The sequence below is a fragment of the Macaca nemestrina genome, chromosome 2 (genome assembly GCF_043159975.1).
Source record: "Macaca nemestrina isolate mMacNem1 chromosome 2, mMacNem.hap1, whole genome shotgun sequence".
Lineage (NCBI taxonomy): Eukaryota > Metazoa > Chordata > Mammalia > Primates > Cercopithecidae > Macaca > Macaca nemestrina.
The window spans coordinates 117,335,942-117,363,499 of NC_092126.1; the positions used below are offsets into that span (position 1 = coordinate 117,335,942).

The 27,558-nt window shown below is 47.5% G+C and overlaps 1 protein-coding gene across 21 annotated transcripts in view; it reads left to right on the forward strand.

Moving 5' to 3' along the window:
- LOC105480573 (calcium voltage-gated channel subunit alpha1 D) overlaps positions 1–27,558 on the forward strand; it is a 327,130-nt gene that overhangs the window by 288,659 nt on the left and 10,913 nt on the right. For 19 of the 21 annotated variants that reach the window (XM_011739659.2, XM_011739661.2, XM_011739655.2 and 16 more), the window contains 9 exons: positions 307–398; positions 1,597–1,756; positions 2,315–2,442; positions 2,575–2,671; positions 5,703–5,805; positions 7,236–7,337; positions 12,451–12,581; positions 25,846–25,962; positions 26,661–27,028. In XM_011739659.2, coding sequence (XP_011737961.1) covers positions 307–398; positions 1,597–1,756; positions 2,315–2,442; positions 2,575–2,671; positions 5,703–5,805; positions 7,236–7,337; positions 12,451–12,581; positions 25,846–25,962; positions 26,661–27,028 — 1,298 coding nt within the window. Of the gene's footprint in view, positions 1–306; positions 399–1,596; positions 1,757–2,314; positions 2,443–2,574; positions 2,672–5,702; positions 5,806–7,235; positions 7,338–12,450; positions 12,582–16,585; positions 25,963–26,660; positions 27,029–27,558 lie in introns of those variants that run through there. The other 2 variants (XM_024792372.2, XM_024792373.2) reach the window with 2 other exon arrangements.

Sequence of the window (27,558 nt, forward strand, 5' to 3'; positions counted from 1 at the left end):
CCCAGCATCATCACTGGGATTTGATGTTGCCTGTCTACCTTTGTGTCTCTACCCCAGGGTGGGGGATCCTCAAATGTGAGACAGTGCCCCTTTGGAGCACCATGTTCCCAGTGTGCAACCTGCTGCCTGGCACATGGTTGTGCCTGGCAGATCTTTGTTGAATGAGTGAAGTGCCAGGTACCATGAGAAAACCCTAGTTAGTAAACTCAAACCTGAGTTAGTTCTAAATTCACATATGGATTTTTTTTTTTTTTTTTTTTGCATGACGAAATCTATTCTCTTTTTCCTAACAACTTCTCCACCTAGATGTTTGGGAAAGTTGCCATGAGAGATAACAACCAGATCAATAGGAACAATAACTTCCAGACGTTTCCCCAGGCGGTGCTGCTGCTCTTCAGGTGACTGCAACTGGCTTGGGTGGTGCTCCTGGGCAGGGGTTGTGAGTCTCCTGCTAGGTCTGGGTCCAGAGGGACGGAGGACACAGGTTATTAAAGCAGCGTGCCTTTCCCAGTTGACTGTGATGGCTTTTTGTTTGTGTTTTGTATTCTTAAACACGGACCCTAGCATTTCAAACACAGGAATTTTGTTGGATTGTTAAAACCGCTGTGGTAATCCCGATTGTGGCTGACATAAGGTTTATTAATTTGGGAGTAAGCAGGGCTACTTAGGCCATCTGAAAAATTGTAGGATGTATGTTTATGCATGGAGGCATGCACTTAAACACGACCAGGAAGACAGAAACTTAGCAAAAATGTCGAGGCCTTTTGCACAGCCAGTGGAGAACATCCTAAGATGTACAATTTCAGATTTTATGGGATTGCTTTAACTTTGTGAAACAAGCTGCCTTCATAGTGAGAGAACTTTCTAGAGATCATGAAGTATTTCTAATGACTCTAGTGACTGACAAGTCATTTGCAAGTTAGGTGGTTTCCAACTCTGCCTTCAACAAAATTGAACAGAGACTTAAGTTGTTAAGTATTTTGGTCATTAAAAATAATTAATAGGCCGAGTGCAGTGGCTCATGCCTGTAATCCCAGCACTTTGGGAAGCTGAGGTAGGTGGATCGCTTGAGCCCAGGAGTTCGAGACCAGCCCAGGCAACATGACAAAACCTGACTCTGCTAAAAATTCAAAAATTAGCCAGATGTGGTGGCGACTGCCTGTAGTCCTAGCTACTGGGGAGGCTAAGCCCAGGAGGTCAAGGGTGCAGTGAGCCAAGATCACACCACTGCACTCCAGCCTGGGCAACAGAGCAAGACCCTTCTCAAAAAATAATAATAATAATTAATTACTGTTAATTATACAAATGTTTAAAGTAGAGAAGACACAAAAATAAGCATCCATTTATACGAAGACTATTAGTGCACTTGCATCAGATGATGGCTGTAAATCCAAGGGAATTGCAGCAGGACCTCCAGTTGCTATGATAAGTCGCGCTTGAAAATCAGTAGGAATTTCACATTTCCATTAATTCAAATTGGATTTGCTTCAAATGACTTAGGTTTTTCTCTAATTATGAGTTTTTGTCCCCTAAGATCTAAGCTTTAAATTCCTTCTTTCCTCCACTAAAGCCCCCTTTGTTCTTCATCTGAAAAAGGTGTGCGACAGGTGAGGCCTGGCAGGAGATCATGCTGGCCTGCCTCCCAGGGAAGCTCTGTGACCCTGAGTCAGATTACAACCCCGGGGAGGAGTATACATGTGGGAGCAACTTTGCCATTGTCTATTTCATCAGTTTTTACATGCTCTGTGCGTTTCTGGTAAGTGATCAACATAGCTCCCCCTCTCAATTTACAGATGCTTATGTAGCATTCAGTGTTCAGAGCAGTGACCTTGCCCCGTCCCATCGCCTGAGGACAGTTGATGTGGATGAGCACTCTGGACTCCACTTGGCAGTTGAGGGCTTTTGTTTAACCAGTTGTGTGTCACTGCCGCCACCTTTGTAAGCAGAGATTTGGTGCTCGATAATAGACTTGGAGCAATTACCAGTCACTTTAGCTTCTTAGCGTTCCTTTCTAAAATTTCAAAACCAGTGCATATGGTGGTGACTTAAGAGTGTGAATTTTTTGGTGATAATGAAATTATAAAACTGCAATGTGTTTCAGAAGGCCTTCCTTCCCCAGGACTTAATAAAAGCCATTCCAGAAAGCTAGAATCACACTGTTTTCTTAAACATTCTCCAAATAGAAAGTTTTTTACAACTTCTCTTGGAGACCGGGTTCCCCATGTTTCATGTCCATGTCATTAGAAAGCCTGTGCTCAGTTCTTACCCAATCCAGCTGCAGCTGAAGTTCCTCCCTTCCGATTTGCTTTTTCAGATCATCAATCTGTTTGTGGCTGTCATCATGGATAATTTCGACTATCTGACCCGGGACTGGTCTATTTTGGGGCCTCACCATTTAGATGAATTCAAAAGAATATGGTCAGAATATGACCCTGAGGCAAAGTAGGTTGAAAAAGATTTGATTTGGTGTGTGTGGGTGGATTTTGGAATGTCAGCTGTGATTTTTGTGGACTGGACTGAAAGTTTGGGCCAGTTGGTACTGTTCCTGGACCTCACATTGTATTTTACTTCCAGGGGAAGGATAAAACACCTTGACGTGGTCACTCTGCTTCGACGCATCCAGCCTCCCCTGGGGTTTGGGAAGTTATGCCCACACAGAGTAGCGTGCAAGGTGAGTGTCCTGTGTGCATGTCCGACAGCCTCTCTTGTAGAAGCTCGCTTCATTCAACAAACACTTGTTAAGTGACACAGCCAGGCCTTCTGTCAGGTGCTCGGGATGCAGAGATGAATAATATGTGGTTCCTACTTCTGGGGAACTCACATATTTGTAACTCTTTGGACACCCTGTCAGGAACCATCAGAAGAGGAAGGGAGTTCTGTAATTTGTCATTGGGTGGATGGTAGGGAAGGCGACATTTCAGTCAGGTCCAGAAGGAACCTAGGAGTTTGTCAGAGGCAGGAAGGGCTCTGAAGGAGGCAGGAGAATGGACATCATAACGACAAAGGGTGAGCCACTGGGTCACCCTTTGGCTAGGACATAAGAGGAAGTGTCAGAAGGCCCCAAGCACAAGCTGAGCCTTCTCCGACCTGCTGAGGTCCAGGAGAATGGGGAAGAAACACAAATTTCCGGTTTCCGTGGTAGGAAGTTGGCTGTTGTCAATGGAGAAGTAGACCTGAGGCAGGGGGAGCAACCAGGAGAGCTGGAATGAAGGCAGCAGAAGCAGAAGTGGGAAGAGAGAGGAGCAGGTCGCTTGGAGATTCACTTCGGATGTGGAGCAGGGAGGACTTGGTGGCCTGGGTGAGGGGAGGGGGATGCTACAAGAGCGCATCTCCCAGCCTCGGCAGTGGTGGGACACGGTGCTGTGTGTTCCACACGTCCCCTCTGCTACAGAGCTTTGTGGCCACCACAGGAGATGGGGCCCCTTTCCTGGCATACCAGGCCCTAGTCTCTCCGGGATGGATCCAGATCTCCCACTGCAACCCGGTTCTGTGTTTCCATGCCAGAGCATGCTCTCAGGAACCCTCAGTGAGACTTTTCCTTCCACAGAACTCACGGTGCAGCAGCTTACATTTGTTGTAGCAACAAAAAAGGATTTCCCTTTTTCAAGGAGAAATGCAAGATTTGCCTCTTGAAACTCTGCCTTCTAGAAATTCATCCAGTCTGTATAGTAACTAGTTCTTGCTCCTCATGGATCCAAGGAGATCCTGGGGTCAGGGGTTTTACCACTCAAGGATGCTGAGTCAGCTCTAGACAGAAACCAAGGTAGCAGAACAGAGTCTAAAATATGTTTCAGACTCAAAGAAATCCCTGAGCCAGATGCATGTTCCCTGCCCTGAAAATCCAGAAAGCCCTCTAGGCAAGTCCTGAGGGTCCTTGCCTCTCTTTAGGCCGCACTCTAGATATAGAAACAGAGCCTGACTTTTTTTTTCCATAAACTTCCCAGTACTGCCTCTTCTGCTTTCCAAGAACAGTGTGGGATCCAGTTCACTGATGTCGTCTTGTGTTTAAATTTCCAGACCCTTTTACATAAAGCTTTCAAATGTCCTTGAGGCATAGTCATCCATTTTGCTGACTCAGGAACTTGCCAGGAAAAGTGAACAAATGTCCAGGATTCCCTGGCTGCCTGTGCTGGTTTTGGCGAGGGGGCCGGGCGTTGGTAGGAGGACTAGGAGTTTGGGTGGGATAGACTATGAAGACACAAGATTCCAATTCATCAATATGGAAGAGAAAGAAAGTCTTTTCTTTTGGAACATGCTGTTAACAAAAAATAAGAAGTTTTTAAGTATTATCAACATCACCATTAATTTAGTGCTTGCCATGTGCCTCACACAAAACTCTTGTGTCCATGAGTCCTTTAATCCTTGCAAGTTCCCATCATTGGGCATATCATCTGCATTTACAGGTTGAAGTGACTGGGGCCCAGAGAGGGTGTACCTCACCCAAACTCCCTCCAACTCTCATTGCTGGTATTAAAGGGATCAGGATATAGAAGATGAGTGGGGAGCATGGATCCTGCTCTGAAAGACCAAACCCTGGGAGAAGCCACACAGACTCATGCAAAATGCTACAGGATGTACATGATGGTCTCACTAGGCAAGGTCTGAAGGACACTCCCTGAGTTGGGAATAGTAATGGATCCTGTTGGTTGAGAACCTAAGTCCCAGGCCCTGTGCCTGGCCCATTGTATCTTACTTCCTTTAACCCTCACAACAGCCTTAAAAATGTGCCTGGAGCTGGGTGCGGTGGCTCATGCCTGTAATCCCAACATTTTGAGAGGCCAAGGCAGGAGGATCCCTTGAGGCCAGAAGTTCAAGACCAGCCTGGGCAACAAAGTGAGACCTCATCTCTAAAAAAACAAAACAAAAAAAAATGTGCCTGGAATGGAGGTCTGACCTTAAGACCCCCATTGGGATTAATGAAAAAAAGGAGAAGACTGTTTGAATAGTGAAGTTTCACAGTTTAAAATACAAAACACATCATCTGCATGTCAGCATTTGTATTTCATGACTCAACCTTTGATCTTTGTCATCCCAGAGTCCCCCAAATGATAGGTTGTATTAATCAGGGTTCTCCAGAGAAACAGAGCCAATAGGATGGATATGGAGGTGTATATGTATGTATGTGTGTATGTGTGTGTATTTGTGTTTATCATGGGGAGTTGACTTGTGATCATGGAGGCTGGGAAGCCCCATGGTCTACCATCTGCAAGCTGGAGCCCTGGGGACCTGGTGGTGGTATCTGAGTGAAGTTCTGAGAACCAGGGGAGCCCAGGGTGTAAGCTTCAGTTGAAGGGCAGGAGAAGACTGATGTCCCAGCTTAATCAGGCCAGTAGAGAGAGAATTAAATCTTCCCCCACCTTTTTGTTCTCTGTGGGCCCTCAGCAACAGGATGAGGCCCACCCACATTGGGGAGGGCATTGCTTTACTCACTGTACTCACTCTACCAATTCACATGCTAATCTCATCTGGAAACACCCTCACAGACACACCCAGAAATCCTGCTGAACCAAGTGGGCATCTTGTGGCCCAGTCAACTTGAAACATAAATTAACCATCATATGCATACCCCCAAATGGCTGTTGAATTGAATTGAGGGTTGACTAGAAAAGAGATGAGTGATAAATGGAAAATAAACATCCAGAGGGATATGGCTGTGGTCACTTATTTCCTTTCTACAAAGAAACTTTCCTTTCTTTTTACAGAGATTAGTTGCCATGAACATGCCTCTCAACAGTGACGGGACAGTCATGTTTAATGCAACCCTATTTGCTTTGGTTCGAACAGCTCTTAAGATCAAGACTGAAGGTAAGCATTCCCTGCCAGCAAGACAAGATGGCAGGAAAGGAAAGAGACAGCATATCCCATCTTGCCTTCCTCATCTGGGCCTTTTCTTGGCCAAGGGGAGGCCCTGGGGAAGGGGCTGGCAGGTAGAATGGAGATGTCCATGCCGGGCTGGCCGGCTGGCTCCTGCCTCCTGTTTCCTCATCCTTTATCTCCTTCCTTTATGCTTCACTTTGTCCCAGAATGTTTTGAGTTGACTCATACTACTGCTTACTACATAGCAGGGGAAACAGGCAGTGTATCGGAGCAGAGACGGAGCCATCACAAATGAACTCACTCCAGCCATCCCTAACTGGTTGTATGACCTGCAGTGAGGGATGTCACTGGTCAGAGCTGTAGTTTCTTTCCCTATAACAAGGAAGTAAATACAGGGATGTCCAAGGAGGTCCTGAGATGAAATGAGGTGATGTCTGCAAAAGCTCCTTTGTAGTGCCTAGCACATAGTCAGCACTTAGAAATATAGAAGCATCTTTCCAGCTGAGAGACCAAACCAGCATGGCCTTCACAGCCATGCTCAGCCCTGGTCAAATCCTGGTAAAACAGGCACTAGAGTGTGGCCATTGGAGCTGGCTCAGTGGCGACTTTGCAGGTGGAATGGAAAGCAGATTGCAACAGGCTGAGGAGTGACCAAGAGATGGGGGGAGGTGGGAGGTGGAGACCTCAAGGAGAGCTCACTCTCTGAGGCACTGGTGGAGGAGAGGAAAGAGGAGGCAGCAAGGGACTCATGCTGAGTGCAGGCAGGTGACTTCTTACAACCCTAGAGCCCAGGGAGATGCAATCCAGCAAAGCCAGCCTCTTTCAGCCTAACAGGGGCGCCTTGTGGCATGCTTGTCTGTACCTGGCCCCAGGCCAGCATTGTTAAGGGCTCCAGAAGGCAGAATGGTCCTCTATGCTGACATGTTAGTTGAAAAGACAAGTGTAAGCTCATATAATAAAAGGCCAAGGTTATGTTGTATGGATGAGTACATATAGTAGGAATTGAGAGTCTTATTTGGGTGAAATTTAGGCTGGATCTTCAAGAAAGGAGGTACGATTTGGAAGAACCTGTGAAAGGGCGGAAGGCAAAGGCATTCTGGGTTAGGAACAATGGAAAGCAAATAGCAGGTGTCAGTTGTGGGAGGGCAGGATGGAATCAGAGTGGAACAGGCCTTGAATCTCAGGGTGAACCATGTTTGTTCCCATGGTGGAGGGACTTCCCACTGGGAAGGCATGATCTCTATTGCTAAACATAAGAAGTGTGTTTGCCCCCGGCTGGGGAGAGCCTGGTGGGAGGGGAGCCCCATCCGAGGGCAGTGTGTTCATCCAGGTCAGGCTGGGACGAGGCTATGCAAACAGACGAGGAGCTGGGGAACAGAAACGAAGCTGGCTTTTCCCCTTTTGTTTTTTGAATCCAGGGAACCTGGAGCAAGCTAATGAAGAACTTCGGGCTGTGATAAAGAAAATTTGGAAGAAAACCAGCATGAAATTACTTGACCAAGTTGTCCCTCCAGCTGGTGGTCAGTGCAATCTATTTCCTAAGTAGTCCTTGGCCAGTGCTTTGGTTTTAATGCTAGTGTCTCCAGAAAGTCCAGAGAGAGTTTGCAAAATGCTTTATGTATCAGTTAGAGCATTAAGGCCAACTGATAAAGAAAGCCCTTTGGCCATTTGGTGTGATTATTTGGGGTTTAATATGAAGAACATTCCAGACAAAGGAGAGGCTTCAGTGAAAAGCAAACCAAAACTCACATGGCTGGTTTTGCAGGGATTTCCTTTTTGGTGGAGGAATTAATGTTTGAGGACAAGATTGTGATCTCAAAGTGAAAAGCCTATATTTTTTGTCCAAAATGAAATACTCAAAAGTAGTTTCCGATTACCCTTCAGTATATTGTTGAAAATGTCCCATGAAAAATAGATAGCTTTCAGGAAATTGTATTTTTAAAATGTTCTTATCAAGACTGAATTTACTACCATAATTACCAAAAATGCCCTTTTAACTAACAGGCATGCTTATTTCCTTTCGTTATTTATCACAAAATAACTAACCTTCTTCGAATTTTTATATATATAAAAACCATCTATATATATACACACATACAGTATATATATATGTATATGTATATATATGTATATATGCATATTGGTTTTGCGTTTTTATTTAAGTACCCGTGGACTTAGACGTTGAGATGGTTGTTTTTGACTGTTCTGTTTCCAAGTTTTAAAGGTGCAGGATCTGTTCACCCAGTACCACCACACCAGCATTCTAGCATCCTTGAGCCATGGGCATGTGATGAGCCTTTGGTGTGTTTCGTGACCAACCGAACGTTTATAGTGTCACTGCCCCCACAGCTTTCGAGACTAGTCTGGCTCAGGTCTGATAGCTGACTTGGGACCCGGGCCACCCCTGAGAAGGTGATGAGCTCTGGCTCTTGGGGTGCAGACAGAGCAGCATGCCAGCCAGCTCTGCTCCTTAGCATGAAGCGAGGAGCAGCGTGAGCTTTTGTTGCTGAAGGGGTTACCTGTAGCTGGCACGGCCACCGGCTCAAAGCTGGGGAAGACGGTCCAGAAAGAAATGATAAAAGGAAAACAAATGAACCACAATAACAAAACAAAAAACCCTCCCACCTAGAGAACCCTGGCTTCCCCCAGGAGAACTGATACTGCACATTTAAAACAACTCTTCGGTTTTCATTCTTTTCTTTGTAGCTGCACATCCAAGAGCTTGCATGGCTTAGATGAAATGCTTTTGAAAAACTGTTGTAACAATATGCTTGAGGTTTTTCTGCAGCCGCCATTTCTTTCACCTCGCAGTCTTTCAGAATATTCTGAAGCAATTCTGTTTTAGGGTGGTGGCATGGAATCAGAGTTATCTCTTGCCAACTGTATTCCCCTACATTGTTTCTTGAAATACGGATGCATGCTTCAGAATAGCGGGCTATGCCTGTCTATGTAAACCTTCCCCTGCGAGCCGAGGACCCTGCTCCTCCCTTGCTCCACCTCACATCTCTCTTGGAACACCACCTTCATCACAACCAGCCGAACTCCCACGTTAATGCCCATCCTCGTGAAATGCCCTTGGAGGGTGTCATTTGCATTACTATGAAACTTCATTTCTTTTCATTTTACCAAAAGAAAAGTCCAGAATTTAGCTCACCATTGAAGCTCCCTTCCTTTGAAAAGCTGATCAACTTTTAGCTTTATCAGACTTCTAGTAGAGTGGAAATCTTCTTCTTTCTTGGTCCAATAACTGGACTTAGCCTTTTCTATTTCTTAAAATGGATTGGAGTTTAGGATGACAAGTTTTAATCTATTCCACAACAGCAGTGAGAGGCAGTGTGAAGCACAAGAAGAGAGAAGTGGGGCCTTAGGAGGAGACGGAAGGCTCTGCAAGCTCCCTGCCTTTGTTGAGTGATGTGCCCAGTGCAGGGCTTATCCGGGCTGAATCTCATATGAGCGCTGTGGCCACCAAGAAAGTTCAGAAGGTAGTGGCCATCAGGCTTTGGTGCATAGACTCTGGAAGAGTTGCTGGACAGGCTTTGCTCTCCACATTCATCATTTGTCTGTCTTTCCTCTTTTATCTTCCAGTAGACCTATGTCCCCAACCTTTCCTGCATCACAGCACACTTAGAAAAGGATATTTGCATATCCCTCTGGGCAACAGATGTGGAGTTCTTGAGGCTGAGGGCCTCAGCATCCCCTACACCATCACCTGGTCAAGAAGCAGGAGACTGGGTAAGGCCAGCCTCCACTCCAGGTGGCTGTGACTGGCAGGTGTGGTGTGCTCAGGAAGTCCCTTTTAGCCCTGGTGATAGAGCTGAGTAGGATGCTTGTCTTAGGTGGGTTTGCTGGCGTGCCATGAGGCGTGACCCAGCTCCTCGTGGGCCCGATGATGAAGTCAGGAATGAACTGTGGATCTGTGGGCACACGTCAGGCTTGCTTCACTCCCAGTGGCCCGGGGGCCTTGGCTGCCCCCTCGCTATCAGTGCTGAGCTGCCTCATCTCTGCCTCTCAGCTCAGGTTCTCACCTCTGCACTTCAGCCTTCCTCTGCCATCTTGTGGGTCCTTCCCCTTCATTTCAGAAGTTCTCTCTCCTCCCCAGGACTCTCCTCCATCCTTGACCTGGATCCTTTGCTCCTTTGCCCTGAAGAGCACACTGAGCTGCCTCCATTGCCTTCTTTTCAGTCCGGAGCCCAGACAGCCTCCTTGTATTCATTCCTTCTCTTCCTTCCTGTTCTGTCCTGCTGTAGCTTTGACTTTTCTTGTTCTTAGGAACTCTTCCTTGGGCCTAGTCTCCTAATTAGCTCAGTGTCTCAATGGAGAAGACGAAGTGACCCTTCAGTTTTCTCCTGTAGAGCCCTGGATGGGTCTGCCTCTGCTCTGGAGGCTGAAGGGAGATCAGAGTTAGGCCTGCATTTGCGGGAAGCATCAGGGTGGAATGAGGTGTGGATCTTCTGCAGGTAGAGCCAGGGCTTTTTCTGGGCCCCACAGAGAAGACTGAGAGCCCTGGACTACAGAGGAAGGCTATGGCATGGCAGGACACCGGAGACCATCTCTGGGGTCCCTGGAGGCACTAGCTAGACAACAGTGTGTCCACCTTTTGTGTGCAGCCTGGGACAGGGATACATTTGCATGGTGTGAGAGGCAGCTCTGAAGAAGCCGGCAGCCATTGTGGCTGGAGACGGCCATCTCTGGAGAGGTGGTGTGAAGGATAGGACCCCAGGCTCGGGGGGCACTCTGTCCTGTGTTAAGGTCCCAGCTAGACTGAGCTGGGCAAGTCATTTGGCCTCTCTCCATCTGTTGACAGGGGCGTGGTGAGCAGATCCACCATGTCAGAGTTGTGAAGAGGCCATGAGACCCACATGGAATTCTTCTTACACAGGGCTTGGCACCTATAGGTGTCCAACAGTAGGGGCTGGCTAGAGCTAGAGCTGATATTCCAAACACACCCTGAGCCAATAGGGAGGCTGGAGAGTACAGCAAGGGGTGAAATACCAGGACCTGAGTGTTCTCTGCTCACCTCCTTGCCTTCTTGCCTATGGACCTTGCATCATTAGACAAGCCGAGACTGATTAGGGACTGTGTTTTACATGCTACTCAGAGCCTTTGGCTTGCCTGGGTGGCCCTACACCACTCCAGGACTATCTTGGCTTGGGTTTAGAAGGAACAGAACACTTCTCCAGGCCAGACCACCTGAGACAGCCTTCTCACACAGTAACACTCAGTGGCTTCTGACAGGGAGGACTGGAGAGGCAGCCCAAAAAGGCCCAGGCATCTCCAGTGGGGACCACAAGATGTTGGCAGCACCTCCTGGATGGGCACTAAGTGAATCCCACCTCGGGTGCATTAGTGAAGGATGATGCTTCTCCACGTCCCCCTGCCCATCAAGCTCCAGGATCCCTATGAATGGATGCCACCGTCGGCACATTTTAAAATAAGGGTGACTCTGAGGCTCATCATCATCAAGTGCCCAGCACTTAGGACAGCCCAAGCCAGGCAGCTGAGTGCTTTACCTGCTTCCTCCCACATAATCCTCATGGCTCCTCTGAGAGGTTTATCCCCACTTTACAGATGAGAATACAAGCTCAGAGAGGTTGAGCCCCCTGCCCCCAGATCAGCATGTAGCTCTTGCAGGGGCAGTCTGGCCTAAAAGCCAGCTGCTCTGCAGCCTTCGGACCAGCAGCCATTCCTCCTTCAGCCTCTGCAAGTCGTGGTCAGTGGACCGCCAGGCCCCACATGGCCCCACACACATGGGATGGGGTACTAAAGTGGTCGTAAGCTTTACCCCCAAGAGACACAGCACACTGAAGATTTGGTGGCAAGCAGCCCGTGGGAGAACCGTGGGGCGCATTTACATGTCCAAAGTGGTTTACCATGAGACAGCCAGAGCCTCTATTCTGCCTCATGCATCACCTTTAAAGTCATCAGCAGAGTTCTGATTCCCCAACCATACATGTTGGAGGTTGTTTCTGAACAAAGCAAAAATAAGCCCAGCTCAACTTTGAGGTTGGTTGGAGCTGTCACTACAGTGCAGAAAATGAGCTGTTCAGAATTACAAACCAAGAAATGGTATACGGAGCTTATTGGTGGAGAATGTGGGGCGGGGAGCTCATGAAAATCTGAATTTGCAGTCACTTTTCTAAACCTTCCTCTCCTTCTGAGCGTGTATGTCACCTTTCTAGGTCTCTATCTTGAGACATCGGGATTTGGATGGTTAATTGCCCTTGATAAGTTTATGGTAGTTATACATGCAAATCCCTATGCACAGGGATGAAATGTGGCCCGTGAAGCCTCCTTTTGTTTTGTAATTTTTATTTTGAGTAAATAACCAAGACAGCATTTCATAGTGTTACTAATATGCTGCTCTATTAAACTCATAACAAATATATTATTTTCTGCAACCTCGAATATCAGTTCATTTAACTGACACTAATTTTGAGCCTTAGTTGCTTTGCAAAACCTTGCTTTTTGCTGGTTTGAGACTCCTCTGTTATATGCTGAGACCTCGGTGCCTTCTGCGCCATACTGCCCGCCCGCCCCACTCTGCCCCTGCCCCTGCCCCAGCCAGAAGCAAGTGTTTAGGCTCTTGGTCTAATGTGCTGATTCGGGAGAGCTCTGTCTGGTCTCTCCGTTTAGATGATGAGGTAACCGTGGGGAAGTTCTATGCCACTTTCCTGATACAGGACTACTTTAGGAAATTCAAGAAACGGAAAGAACAAGGACTGGTGGGAAAGTACCCTGCGAAGAACACCACAATTGCCCTACAGGTGAATTGTTGTCTCATTTTGTTTTCTCTCTTCACTAACGATTTTACGAGCTTATTTGAAATACTAGAGAGCTGCCTATTCATGGTTGAGCAGTACCACAAGGATTTTGTTTAAACTGAGATACTGCACACTCCCCCAAATGTGGACTAGCCATTTCTGGGCCACAAGGTAAGTGCTTCCCTCCCCGCTGCCTTCCCCATGGAGCCCTGCACCTGCCACCTCCCACGTGGCAGGGCTGCCAGGACGGAGAGGAGCGAGTGCTGCCCTCGCACCCCAGCCCCGCCAGGCAGTGCCCTCCAAGCAGGCACCCACCTTCCCCACAGCCCTGGGCTCCAGGGTTCTGGCTGCCCAGTGAATGAACAGCTTTCCATCTGAACGCAAGTGCTTTGTTTTGTTTCTGTTTGTTTCTTACCCCACTGCTTGTTGGTTTTTGGTCCATTTCAGTAACATCCATCACCTCCTAGTATGTACTCTGTGTGTGTATGTGTGTGTGTGTGTGTGTGTGTGGGGTGTGTCTGTCTCTGTGTGTTGTCTCCTGACGGCCAGAAGGCCAGCTGTGCACATGCTATGCTCTCGTGCCCCGGCCAGCCTCTGGGCCCTCTCCCTCCTCCACCTGGGCCGTACTCCAGGCTCCTAGAGTGTGGATGTGGCTTTCGGGAACCTCTAGTACCAGCCAGGGTCCTTGCATGTGAGGAATGTAGAATCCTAGGGAAGCCCAAAACTCTGGGATGGGAAGCAGGTATGTGGAGGGGCAAAGAAGGCACGATGAGGACCAGCAGGAAGAGGGGCTAGGAAGGTGGTCTGTGAGTGCCGTGGATGAAGGAGGCAGGGCAAAGAGGGAGAAGATGCTAGGGACAGGGAACAAGGAACCACAGAGGCTGACAAACAATCTGAAACAACTGACCTCTGCTGCCCAGAGTGCTCGGAATCCATGATGGATAGGATAAAGACTTTTTAAAAATCTATTTACACCACAGTTTTATGCCCCTGTTCTCAGCACGTGTTAAATTTGGCCTTGTGGGTATTGATAAGGTTCAACATGGAAGAGTCCTTCACTCTTTTCCAGGGAAAAATGCCCAGCATTGTTGTGTGTTCAAAGTGATGGTAACAGCCAAAATGAGGGCTTATCTTTGATCTTGCTGAGAGAGAGAATATGAATATGAATATGAAAGTGAATGAGTGAATGACAAACACGAGCTGTGTGTGTATCTCATGGGTTAGTAGATGGCCTTGTGTGACAGTGACCTGCTGATTCATGGTGAAACCTCTGCTCTACCCAGACAGCTACAGGGGCTGGGGAAAGAGGTATATGAGGGTTGGCAGGTGGACCATGAATCTGACTGAAGACAATGATCTTACTGCCTCTGATCACATATCCTAAAGGTAGCTGAGGGAATCACGGACTCGGTCACACAGCCCGTTGGCATCTCAGGTGGTAGGATTTACAGATGAAGCTTTCTCACTTCCAAACAATCCAGTTTGTAAAAGTGACAGCCCTCCTGGTCTGCAGCTCACAGCTAGCCTCAGAGAGGGAAGGCAAACTGCAGAGATGTTTGCATATTGGAAGAAGTCTCCGGTCCATCCCTCCTTGAGGACAGTGTGGCCAGGTTGGATGCCCGGAGAGGGAGTGATGAACATGCTTCTGCAGGCTTGTCCTTAACGGAGCCCCCTGCCCAGAAGACGAGACTGGTTAGATGGTTTAGTTCCATTTCCCACTGCCCTGGGCTTGTAGGGAATTGCTTATTGTTCTGGGAACCTAATTGGGACCAGAACTTGATAACTTTTCTGGAGGGGGGAACATAGTCTGTCATCGATGGTTGATGTCCTAATTTACAGCGAGCAAATTAGCTAGGTACCATAAGAATCTTGCATTTTCTGTAAGAGGTATGGGTGGCCACTTGGATGCAGGGTCATTTTTACTTTTTCTGAACCCCCAAGACTTCCCAATTAGACAATTTCAGCACTTTCTCTAGTGGCTGGAAATAGTGTTTTGATGTTTTAAGACATGCACAAAGAACGCACAGCTAAGTCATTACCAGGTTTCACATCTGGGATTTTCTGAGTCCTAAGTTGAAGGGTCAAATGGCATGAATTACAGTGGCAGGTTGTGGGTTGAAAGACTCTCTTGCTTTGTGTTGCAATAATGTTGAGGGTTTCTCCTAAACGTTTTTCATTTTATTGTTTATAGTGTTTCATTTTATTGATGAAATGCAAACATTTCCAGTTAGATGATACCAACATATTTTCGCATGGCTCCATTGGGAGCTGAAGCATCGTCTGTAATTTATGTTGAGAATGCAGCCTGGAAAATTAAGTTGTGTTCATAATCTTAACAGCGAAACTGAAAATGTACTTGATTCTGAAACATTAAACATAGACATTTTTTTTTGTCTCCTTGAAGGATAATTCTAATTGCATTTTGGCTTCCTGTGCTGTAGAAATGGCTGTGAGTGTGATGTGTTACTCCATGTTTAATTAACATGGGGAGGCTTTCCTTTCTGCGTGACGAAATACCGGGTGACAATGTAGCAGTTAGGAAAATTTGGTGGGACCGCAGTGGGAGAGTTGTACCACCAGTGTAACTAGGACAAGGACACAGCCTGGGAAGCCCGCCCCAAGAGTGGGCGTGGCCTGTTGAGATGGGGGATGGCTTGCCTCCTCCCACGGCAGGGTGCCCCATGGCTGACAGACTGCGTGCTAATGGAAAGTGGAGCGTGGCCATCGCAGTGTGAGCGCAGAAGTGCGGACCTAGGCATGTGCGTGCTTGTGCTGCGTAGGGTGCAGTCTGTCTGAACAGCCTCCAGGACGGGCCCAAGACCTCTGCGCCCCCACCCCCAGAGAACGTTTTTTCAAGGACACACATACGCACTGTGGTTTTGAACCCTGTGGGCTCCATCTGATCTCCCTGTGTTCAGACCAACTGCAATGCTGCCTCCCACATGAAGGGGAATGGCTTGAGCTCCTGGATCCATGTGTGGGAAGGAGCTCGGCATCCGGTGTCTTCTGGCCTCTGTGGTCTGAATGAGTGTGCAGTTTCCATCCTTCCATCCATCTTCATCATTAAAACCAACCTTCTCTCCAGCCCCTCTACAGAGGGAACCAGAGAGAAGCTGCATCAGGTCTTTTTTTAATTTCCTCTTGCGCATCTCCTACATGCCATGTTCACTTTGGGTTGACTCAGCATTCGCTCGTCATCCATTGTTGCTACATCCGAGTGACCTACGAGGGGCAAATAAATAAAGGAACACAGCCATGCAGCCATGAAAATTCTCAGTCCCCTTCCCAGCAGACAGCAATGCATGCTGAATGTCCCATCAGACCTTCTAGATGAGGACATCTGTGCAAGTTACAGACACTCTTTAGTCCAGTGTCTTGTGGATGAGAAAAAGACCCCTAAGTGGGAAAAGTTTTGTTCATTTCTCTTTCTTTTAACATTCGAGAATTTCCTTTCTGCAAAAGACACGCACTCCAGTGGAATCCGAGGACACTATGTCCCCCACTCCTCCCAGCTGGGAGCCTTTCCATCCCCATCGTAGGAAAGCTTTGGAGGGATAGTCCTTTTGCCTGTTTGGAAGTTTGGTTTAAGGAGGAGACCATTATTTCTAGCTCTAAAGAATTAGGTTGTTAGGTTGAATAATTGTAAAGCCTGTGCCCAAGCCACCAGTTCGTGATGCAGGTGGTTGAGGGGAGATGTGGGTGGTATGTAAGAAACAAAGGACTCGCAGCCCCTGATGTGCCCCATGTGGTCTTCTTAGGGAGGCTTGATGCATAAAGACAGAAGAAAATGGGATTCTCCACAGAGATTTAATCTGTAGAAGAGTAAAACACCTGTTGCCTGGTCACCTTAGTCTAAAAAGGAGTGGAGTTTTGTTTTGTTATTTTTTTAAAGCATGATTCTACCTGAAGCCATCAAAAGGCTCTTTTTAAATTTTTTTCTTTTTTTAATCTAAGAGGAGAACAGATGCTAACAGATGAGATTTCACTGGCTGATTCGTTTGTTTCAGATGCTTGAACGGATGCTTTAGAATTTTCTGCCTGAGCTACGGCACCAAGCTGGTTAGTCGGAAGGCGTTTGTGGCTAAGGCCTTGAAAGGGAAAAGTCTCAAGTGGGCTTATTTCTACTGAAACAGCATTTCGGAAGAAATGCAGGAAAAAGCAGACCCAAGGCCCCAGGGAGACCCCTTCCAAGCAAAGCACTCCTCCGGAAGGTGGAAGCGGGGCCGTGGCTCATCTGCGGAGCCAGGGCTGCCTGTCGCGGACGTTGCTCACGGTGGTTCTTTTTCGTGAAAGGGATCGTACAAGTCTTAACAGTTTTCCCTTCCAAGCAGAGACTCAGAGAAAGGGAAAGAGGGAGAGAGAGCAAAGGAGGGGGGCAGCTGCCCCACAGAGAAATGAAATGAACACAACTTCCTGATGCTGGCCAGTAAAACAAAAAAATAAAAATAAAAATAAAAAGATTAAGCAGACCTGCCTAAGGTGGGCATCTGACTCCATTCCAAAGTCCTGCATCCCTAGTTTGCCCGAACTCCCAAAGACTGGCAGGCCCCTCGGCGCTGAGCTGACAGAGTTCCTTTTGTATACCAGTCCACCATGACCTCCTGAGCGTCCGGCCCTGCTCTCTGCAGTGACCCAGTCCAGAATGCAGTGAGAAGTGGACAGGCCAGGAAGCTCAGATACACCCATTGAAACTAACACATACACCCCGCATGCCAAACTCAATCCAGGCAACACCTCAGGTTCCATCTTAACGTGTCCACAGGAAACACCACCACACCCAAACCTCATCTAACATTGTCCGTCTTTAATTCGTGGTCAGAGCCAGTCTGGGGATGCCTCTTTGGAAGCAGTGTGGTCTAGTTTCAAGGACACTGGGAGTCAGGGAACCTGGGTTCTAGTCCCAGTTTCAGCTTTCACTTGCTGCGTGACCTTGGGCAAGACACTTAACCTCTCTGTGCCTCAGTTTCCCCCATCTGTAAAATGGGGTTAATAATGTCGACCTACCTCACAGGGCTGTTGTGAGGAATAGCTAAGTGATTGTAAAGCACTTTGAACGTATAATTGCTTATTATTAAGACTACAACAATAATAATATCATATGCCTGTTTACTACCAGAACTTTAAGAAAGTCTTGTTTTCCTTTGATCTCTTTTCTGTTCTGTACCATACTTACCCATTGAGAAGGAGAACTCCCCCCTTTTAAAGATATCTAGGCAGTGCACAAAGATGTCAACAAAGGTAACTCTGCAGGTTGCATTTTCACATCTTAAGAATAGCAGATTTTTGCCCAAGGTGCTGGTTGATGAGGGTGTCTGGTCTGGAATTCTCAGCTGATTCCAAATGGTGGTTGGAGTCTGTACATCTGACGCTGAGCCCAAGACACCCCAAGTGGCCAGTTGGGATTTTAAGATCAACATTCAAAAGTAGCCATAGTGCAGAGGTCATGCAGAAGAATCTAAAAAAATTGAAGTCTCTGAAGTGTGTAGAGAAAAGAAGGGCTTATGAGCCCCTTTAACCTGCCCTGATATGTACAGGCTGGAAGCTGTGTGTGTGTGCGAGTGCGTGTGTATGCATGTGGGGCCTGCGGAGACAGGGGAAGAGAGAGACAGCAGATTCGGGGGGGACCCTATTCCTGTAGAAGTGGACACTCTTCCAAGCATCCTGGGAGGGCAAGAGTCCCAAAGGCTAGGCAGAGGGTGAGAGCAATGTCCCCAGTGGGAAGTATGCTTTCTGCAAGCTTGTCCTAGGCATGACTGACAGGGTCAATCCCAGCCTCAGGATCTTTTCCAGTGATGTCTTTTGTGCCTATGACATTTGCCCTTGGCTGCAGTGCTCACTGTACCAAGAGGTCTGACCTACCTGGACTTCAGTGGACCTGCTGTCCTCATTATGGAAATGGGTCTAGCTCCCGACTCTGCCCCCATGTGTGTAAGTGTGCAGACTAGTTAACATCCAGGAGCTCGCATTAGGTGGTGTGGGTTCTCCCAGCACAGTCCATAGGGCCCGAGGGCAGGTTTGACTGCTTCATGCTGCACCACATGGTGATGTAGGGGATGGGGTGGAAAGCCAGGAACACTCCAGTGTGGCCAGACCACTTGTCAAGATGTCGAAGCACAGCTGCACCTGGTATCAACAGCTGTCACCCTAGCACCTGAGTCTCCTTCCCCACTGCCAGCAGCCCCACCCCTCCTGAGACTGCTCTGTGACTCAGCAACTACAGGTCTAGAGCCTGACATTGCAGGGAGCCTCCAGGACCCTGCTGTGGTCCAAAGGCCCACTTCTGCTCTGATTGGGCAGCGCCTGGGTATATTAAGTTATAAGAATTTATGAGGAATGTGATGTATCATCCCTGAAAGGGAAGCTGGTCCACCCTGTGGGTGCTGGTGAGAAACTGATCTGCCCTCAGACAGACAGTCCCTCTGTCTTTGACCCACCCGATGTTGAGTTGATTCAGTGCTGAAGGATGGCATGTGCCTACCGCCTGTATGTGTCACCCTGTCTCAGAGGGCCAGTGTGACCCACCTTCTAGATCCAAGATTCCATACACTCAGGCCTCGGCAGAAAGGCCCCAAGTGATTCAAGTGGGCGGCGTTTCCACGTGCCTTCTCCACGCTCCTCAAATAAGTAAAAACTGACAAGTGACCACTTTCTAGATGGGAGTTAGGGAGTGATGTAAATGGAACAAGAGCATTTTCTCTACTTGGGCCTGGCTGTTTTGCTGGGGAACGGCATTGGCTAAGGTTGGTAGCAAGGCCGGCCTAGAAAAGACAGCCAGGAATCAGGAAGGCCGCTTCCAGCTTCAACTCAAAAGGGAAAGAAGGCTTCCTGAAACTTGATTGGCATCAAACGGCAGAGACACCTCTGTCATTTCTCTTAAAGCCTTGGCAGAGAAGTGTAGCTTCTAGTGTAGAGAAAGTTGTGAGAGACGACTCAAGTTCATTATTTAGAATCTTCACAGACACACACAGCAAACTTGACACCCCCAACACCAGCATCCATAGGCTAAACTCTTCAGCTCCTGGATAGAAGATGAGAGGCAGGCCAGTATACATCCTAGGGAAGCAAAGGTAAGATTGGACATCAGGCTCTTCTCGACTAGCTTACATGTGGAACAACCCAATTAAAAATTAATCCACTGGACTATTGGGTACTACATTATATACTCTTTCAGAAAGTGAGGAGATCTCGCTTCTTTGAAAATAATAATTATGTTCAGAAGTCTTTGAGAAGAAAGAGTTGCTGAAAAGAAGTGAAGTGATGTGACATAGTAGTAAAAGGTGGTAATTATCGTGGCTTGTTATTTAGTACCATGCATCTAGTGTCCTCTGGCAGCCCAGTTGTGTCATGATTAGATGATCTGTGTGAAGGAGCTGGCTAAGACTTAATAACAGTTCCAGGGTGGGTAGAAACCCAGGTGAGTTCATTCTCCTTGGCACCTCTTAGACCTAAGGGACACAGCTGTTTGGGAACTTGGAAGGGCACATCATTCTAAAGCATGCTGAAGGCAACCCATTGAGAAGTCCCAAAGGTTGGCTCAGAGAAGCCATAGGAAGGCCATTTCTTCCAAGAATGGAGAAAGGTCCACAGAATAGCGGGAATCCTAGATGGGGTAAAAAGTCTGCATCTGAAGAAACAGTAGTAGTGCCTGTTGGAGGATACATTGGTCAGCAGTTATCAAACTTTTTGGTCTTTGGACCCTTTTGTACTCTACATTATTGAAGACCCTTGTGTGTCAATATTTACTGTCTTAGAAATTAAAACTAAGCAGTTTTTAAAACGAGAATATGCAAGCACAAAGACGCCAGGGTGATGACATCACACATCAGGTAGCCTTTGAAAACCTCACTGTGCTCTCATGAGAGGATGAGAGTGTTCAAGGCAAAGAACATCCTTATATTATGCAAATCACAGTGACCTCATGGACCCCTGACAGTGTCTTGGGATGCCCCAAGGTCCCTGGAACACACCTGGGAACTGCTGCTTTGGGGGAATGCTACCAGGTTCCCCTAAAGGCAGATGGTGCTGGAGCCTTTTAATCATCTCCCTTGTTAAAGAGGCTCCTGTGCAGCGGCACTGCCCTAACTGGAACCGGTCTCCCCCTCCAGCCCCTTCCCAGTCTCAGCCCACTCCCCCAAGGCATGGAGCTGCTATGCCCTCATTCGTTTAGCGTGGCCGAGTCTTGCTGCCTGTGCTGATCTGCAGGTGTGATGGTCTGAGTCAGGGCAGGATGGAAAGTGGTTTTAAAAGTCAACTCCCCTAAGTGCACAATTGGGACCAAGGATGTGTGCCAAACAGGATCCGTTTCAGGGATAGCTTGTGATCATTTGTCGTCTCCATGCTGACTTAGGAATATAAGAGCTCTGCTAGGGTAGTCAAAAGAGGGTTAGCCTTCATCAGGTGGCACCCCACAGTCGTGACGATAGGTGAGTAAGTGTGTGATTCAGACTCCAATCCAGCACTCTTTCCCAGTAGGTGCAGTGACTTTGCCTGGGTGGTGGTCGAGGTGGAGAGTTTGGGAGAGGTGAGGCAGCCCAGTGTCACAGGAAGAACAGGCTTAGAGGCCAAGAGTCCTCATTGAGCCTTTGACTCATTTGGGCACATAATTTAACCACATGGGAATAACCTTTGCTCTCCCTTCCTCCCGGAATCTAGTGGAATATTCGTATGTAACCTCACAATGACTGGTATAAAGATGCTATCAGAATAGAAGTTGTGATTTACAGCTTCTGCTAAGCCTGAATTTTACAGAATGCTCTATTATCAGGAAACTGGCAAGACTTTCTGATTCGGTTGTTAAAATTACAACAGAATCAGATTCTTGATTGCACCAAGAATCAAGGTGGAACTGAAACAGAGAGCTCTCACATTGTGTGCAGGCAAAGGTCATATTTTGGGTAATTTCTTTAAAGTTTCCTTTATCTTTCCAAGTGATGGGAATAGTGGAACCCCTATGGGAGCTTGTGGGGGTCATGTTACCCCTGACTTTTCAGTGAGGGAATCACTGTGGATTACTAACAGAGTGCCAGGATTCCAACCCTTTATATCTGACACAAGGACCATTCACAAGGGACACAAAAGCCACCATCACATTTTCCCTGGAGGAGAGTGGTGTTAAAATAAGGGGTGTGCATGTGTGATGTGCTGAGGAGGCGGACAGCAGCTTGCAGATGAGCAGGTTTATTCCATAAGAACTTAATCTCATTCTGTTTTCTAATGGAACTAGTCTAAAAAGGTCCCCTCTCATTGGGTATAGACTGACTCCTGCTAAAGGGTTAACCAGAACTTGTCACCAGTGAGATGACTGTGTACAGGGCCAGCCTAGGCTGAGTGCAGCCTGCCTGTGATGGGGAACAGGCTCTGCCAGGCAGGGTTCTTTGGCTGGAGTCTGAAAGCCTGGCGCTTGTATCCTGAAGATGAATGACCTGGCCCGGTCCCGACTAGAGACGTGCATCTCTTATCTCCACTGCTACAGTGTAGGTCCAGGACAGGGCTGCAGGCACTTGTGCATGCTTGCTGTGGCGCTGTGAGAGCTGGCAGATGGCTGGTGTGTCTGATAGAGCTAGCTTAGGGACACAGGCAGCAAAAGCATTGCAAATGCATCTAGGCAGGAGAAACTTAACCCTAAAAGTGGGCAGGAGAAAGGAAGGTAAATGGGTGTTCATATTTGATGTCAAAATATCATCATGTTATGCTATTCGGAAGTGTTTAGAGACATTTTAGTTTTTTTGGTAACTTAATCATTCAATAGAGTATCTATGAAATTCCAACTAAATGGTGTCTAAAATTTTAAGCAGCAGTCTACAGGCAAAGCGCCAACATTTCTTTTTAAAAAAATATTTATGATAACATCTAGCATTTTAAAATCAACCAGAAACTAGTCTTGATTCTGTTTAATATTTTATAAGATTGGACATCTTAAAATAAGTCAATAATGTTTATATTTTATAGCAATTCTGTGTTTCTTCAAAACCATATTCCTGCTGTGATGTTAATGGAATGACTTTATATGGCTTTAATTGTGTTGGTTTAGTGCTAATGACCACTTTTCAAATTAAAATAGTATTTTGCTGATAGAGGTAGACACAGATATGAAATATGAAAGAATAGATAATTTTACTGATTGTAAAGTGTTTATCCCAAGGAAAAAAATGTTCTTTTTTTTAGGGCTGTGGAAAAGTAATTTTTTCAAGAGTCTAAGATAGTTTTCTGTATTTCTGGGGACTGGAACTTGTGCCTATGGAATTTTGGGAGCAGCCTAAGCTACCTTTTAGCTTGATATGTGTGCTAGAAAAACTTCATTACCATGTTTTGTGATATGTAATAAATTCAGGGTGCTGTGCTTAAGCTTCATGTCACTTCTAGTTTGGGAACATCTGTTTCCCTCACTCCCAGTTGTGGGGGACAGCCTGACCTGGCCCTCCCCAGATGACATGTGAAAAAGTAGAGTCAGTCCCTGACTCTTACGAGGTGTGTTTTTCCTTGCCTGGAACAAGCAGAATATAATCATGATTTCTGACTCTGCTTCTGTGTCTGGGAAGAGCGATGCTTTCTCTCCTCCTCTAATGTCTCTTTAATAAATATGTTGTCATTATTTGTCTTTGGAAGTGGCAACTTGGGCCACCTTTCAACCTTCTCCATGATTTATGTTGCAAACAAATTCTCTGTCCCATGTCTGTTCATTGCACTATCTTGTCGACTGAATCCTAATCTTGTGTATCACTGAAGATGTGCTGGAGACAGTTTTTGTTTCTATTATGCAATTATGTTATATGTGTATTTCAGTGAAATGTCAACCCGTCAACAGAGGATGATGTTAAAAATTATCCAAATAAATAGTTTTCTATTTCTTTTAATCAGACCTAGTCCAATCAGTTGAATGACAGTAAATAGGATTATATGTTGTTTAAACTTGGGAGCATTCCTGGCCTTTACTGCCTTGTAATATGGATTAATGTACCAAATTTACTTGGGGGTGTTGACTTGAGTGCATTATAACCTATGTTTATTTTGTGGAAGCAGCAGCAAGTGTCTCAAACCTTGTCTTTTTGTTTGGGAGCCTTAGATATGTAACAGACTTTTCTTCCCAGTTGATCCAAAATCAGAAGTGAAACCCTTGCTTAGCTCATCATCCCTCAATAATTTACCCTAGGAAGCTCTGAATGAATGAAATGCAGGCTGTTGAGTACTGCTGGGTATGACCTTTCTTCACATTCCTGCAGCTGTGCTGTGTAAGAGCTTTTACCAACAAAACATTGCAGTTACCTTCTTGATGTTTCCATGAGAATGGCAGGTGGGTCCACCTCAGAACCAAATGACCTCCCAGGCTCAGATGTGCTGAATTCAGGGATCCTGAGAGAGGGAAAAGTGTGTGTGTGTGTGTGTGTGTGTGTGAATGCATGTACGTGTATGCACAAGCATACACACATGCATCCTGAGCCTGTGATCAGAGGGACAGGAGAGCGAGAAGCAGCCTCACTGACCACCCCAAGAACTGTCTTGGTTTGACGTGGGACATGACTGTCTGTCCCCTATAAGATCTCAGCATTCCTAGCCAGGAAGCTTAAAGCTTCCGTTCCCGGCTCTTCTTTCACCTTCAGAATTCACTAAATGGAAAGATCTGCTGCTCTGTCTTCACAGATTGGCTCAAATCAAACCCAACCTGGCACCGTTTTTAGCAGAATTGTCTCAAAGGCTGGGTGCTTTTATGCACCAGGCTGTTTTTATAAGGGCATCTCAGGAAGTTCCTGCGTGACTTTACATTCTAAATTAACATCACCAGCACTGGCATTGGCAACTGCACAGGACCAGTTTTGAGCATCCCCAGACCAGTGAGACCCAGCCCTGATGGATCTGGCCAGACTGCGGCCACCGTCCCCTCCTCCTCCCTGAAGCACTGCTGGGTATCTCTTTTACCACGTGTATGTCTCAGGGATGGTCATCATGCCTCTCTGTCCTTGCCACAGCTGCCCACATGCTACCAGGTGTTGTGGAGGAAGGACAGGGAAGCGGTCTCCTCCCCTGAGGACCCACCACTTAGCCCAGTTTTCCTTTACAAACCACCCTGAAATTGAAGCATTTGCTGCACAGTCAGTGTCTTAGCTGTTCTCTAGGCCTTTATGGCTACGGAGCTGTAGGCAGACTGCCAGTGAGTGAGGAGGGGCTGCCTGGATATAGGACCCTAGACCCAGGGCAGAGAGGACATGCCTTCTTCAGTTGCAGGTCTTTCGATGGAAAAGGTTAAAGTTGCCATGCAGTCCCTATTAGTCTTTAACTCAGCATACTGTTTTTCTTCAAATTGGTGGTCAAAACATAATTCTCTCAGAGCTGGAGCAGACCCTTCCTCCATGCACCGTGCATAAGCATCTTGGAATGCTTCCCTAATGAAGCTGTGAACAATTGAAGGGCTTCTCCTGGGCCCTGTCCCAACATAGCAGGGACCGCAGTGAGGAAGGCAGCTGTGAGGGCCCCAGGGGAGATGCAGAGTGTCTGTGAGGGGCCCGGAGGGGTCTCCCCGTGGGGTCTTCTGGTGGGTCTTGCACTGTCTGCAAAGGCTGATGAGCCACTTTCAGTTTGTTGTGATCTTCAAAAAGCGGACCCCCTGTTGGTGAGTTCTCAGCCTGCACACAGGCTACAGGCCAGGGTATCCCGATGACCATGGTGGCCGGGTCTGTGTGCGTGTCAGTCTGCTCCGTCGTGGTCCGAGTGTGCTGGTGGTTGCAGTGTGTTGTGTCACTCACTCGTTCCATGGCTTTTTAGCAGAACCAGTGGCCCGAGGGCTGATTGGTCTGCCTGTGCCTCTGGCACCTACACCTAGGCTTCCTCATCCTAGATGCGGCCAGGAAGTCCATATCACCCTCCCTTTAGATCGGCCAGGCTGTGCTCCTTGCCCTGCTCTGGGCTTGGAGAGATTGGGCTCTTGTAGGTGAGCCTACTGAAGACTGTCATTGAGACAGGGACATAAGCTCTTGGCTTGGCAGACCCTAGCACTAGTAACCAGGCAGTGTTCCTTGGAAGTGGGGGTATTTGCAAAGGAAGTTACTGGGTTGCAGGCCTCAGGCATCCTACCTAGGACCTTCTTGACCATCTGGATGCCTGACCATACCAGCAACCCTTAGACTGCCTTCAGTGACATCAGTCAGTGCCCTGGATTGGCTTTTGGGGAAGCCTTCCTCCCCACCGCTGAATCAGGAAGGAGCAAAGCCAGGACCCAGGCTGGCCCCAGGGCCCATGTGTGGTCTAACCTGTTCTGCCATTTCCATTGATCTAGGCGGGATTAAGGACACTGCATGACATTGGGCCAGAAATCCGGCGTGCTATATCGTGTGATTTGCAAGATGACGAGCCTGAGGAAACAAAACGAGAAGAAGAAGATGATGTGTTCAAAGTAATTATTCCACGCCTAGCTACACACTGGCCACCTGGAAATAGCAGGGCAGGACTCCAGTTTGGGCAGTTAATGATCCACGGAAGAGTCTGGAGAATGCAGCCCAGCCCCAGGGTCTAGAGGGGCTTTCAGACCACACCCTCCCCCGCCTACAGACCCTCCCCATGCATCAGCACCTCTTCTAGGGCCAGGCCAGCTCTTTCCCTGAGTTTATCCACCTTCCCCTCAGTGCCCGCTTCTGAGGAGCTCGGCCACAGCCACTGGCCATGTGGACGAGCATCCTGGTCCTGGGTCCTTCTGGCAGCTGCCCACACTACCCTTCTCCTTATGGGGCCAGCTCTTTGATCCACCAGCTGGCTTTCAGTCCCCCAGCCCAGAGACCATGCCCAACCTTGGGGCCACCAGCCAGCCCAGCTGGGTATAAGTCACCCCAACTTGGAGCAACCGGAAGAGCACACTCGAGTGACAGCCGACAGCTTGCTCCCCAGCTCAGGAAATCGGTAACCTTCCTCATCTCGGGGGGACCAACTGCCACACAGTCACATTCACCCTGATCATTAAGACACTCAGATTGTTCTACAGGGATCCTACGGAACTTGCCTAGAATTTGTTTTTCATGTAGAAAAAGTTACCTAACATAGCTAGTCTGCATCAAATACTTGTTAAATTACCTGGTGTTGTCTCCCATTATTTTGCAGAGAAATGGTGCCCTGCTTGGAAACCATGTCAATCATGTTAATAGTGATAGGAGAGATTCCCTTCAGCAGACCAATACCACCCACCGTCCCCTGCATGTCCAAAGGCCTTCAATTCCACCTGCAAGTGATACTGAGAAACCGCTGTTTCCTCCAGCAGGAAATTCGGTGTGTCATAACCATCATAACCATAATTCCATAGGAAAGCAAGTTCCCACCTCAACAAATGCCAATCTCAATAATGCCAATATGTCCAAAGCTGCCCATGGAAAGCGGCCCAGCATTGGGAACCTTGAGCATGTGTCTGAAAATGGGCATCATTCTTCCCACAAGCATGACCGGGAGCCTCAGAGAAGGTCCAGTGTGAAAAGGTAACCTTGACGGTGTGTTTGCACTTGCTCGTGTGGTGTCCACCCGTGTTGCCTCTAGTCACAAGGAGCAAGGCGGGTCTGTCCTCTGTGCTCTGGAGCATGGAGGAGGTTCCCCGTAGGCGTTTGTGTCAGGATCTGTGAGTGTCCCCCAGGTCATTGCCACCTCTGACACTCTCCACGTGATGAACCTAAAGGATAAGGGCCACGTGCCATCCTACGTCCTGTATGGGGGCGCCGAGGGGCCTTAAAACAGCAGCCACAAACCCGCCTCTCAGTTGTGCTCACATACTGTGCGACAGGGGTTGGTGAATTGTTTCTCTAAAGGGTCAGTGAGTCAATATTTTAGGCTTTGAGGACCATACAGTCTTGCAGCTTCTCAGCTCTGCCGCTGCAGTGTGAAATATGTAAGTGAATGGTGTGTGGCTGTGTCCCGGTAAAATTTCCCTTATGATCACTGAAATTTGAACTTCATATATTTACATATGATGAGATAGTTTTTGTCTTGGGATTTTTTTTTTTATTTTTTTCAA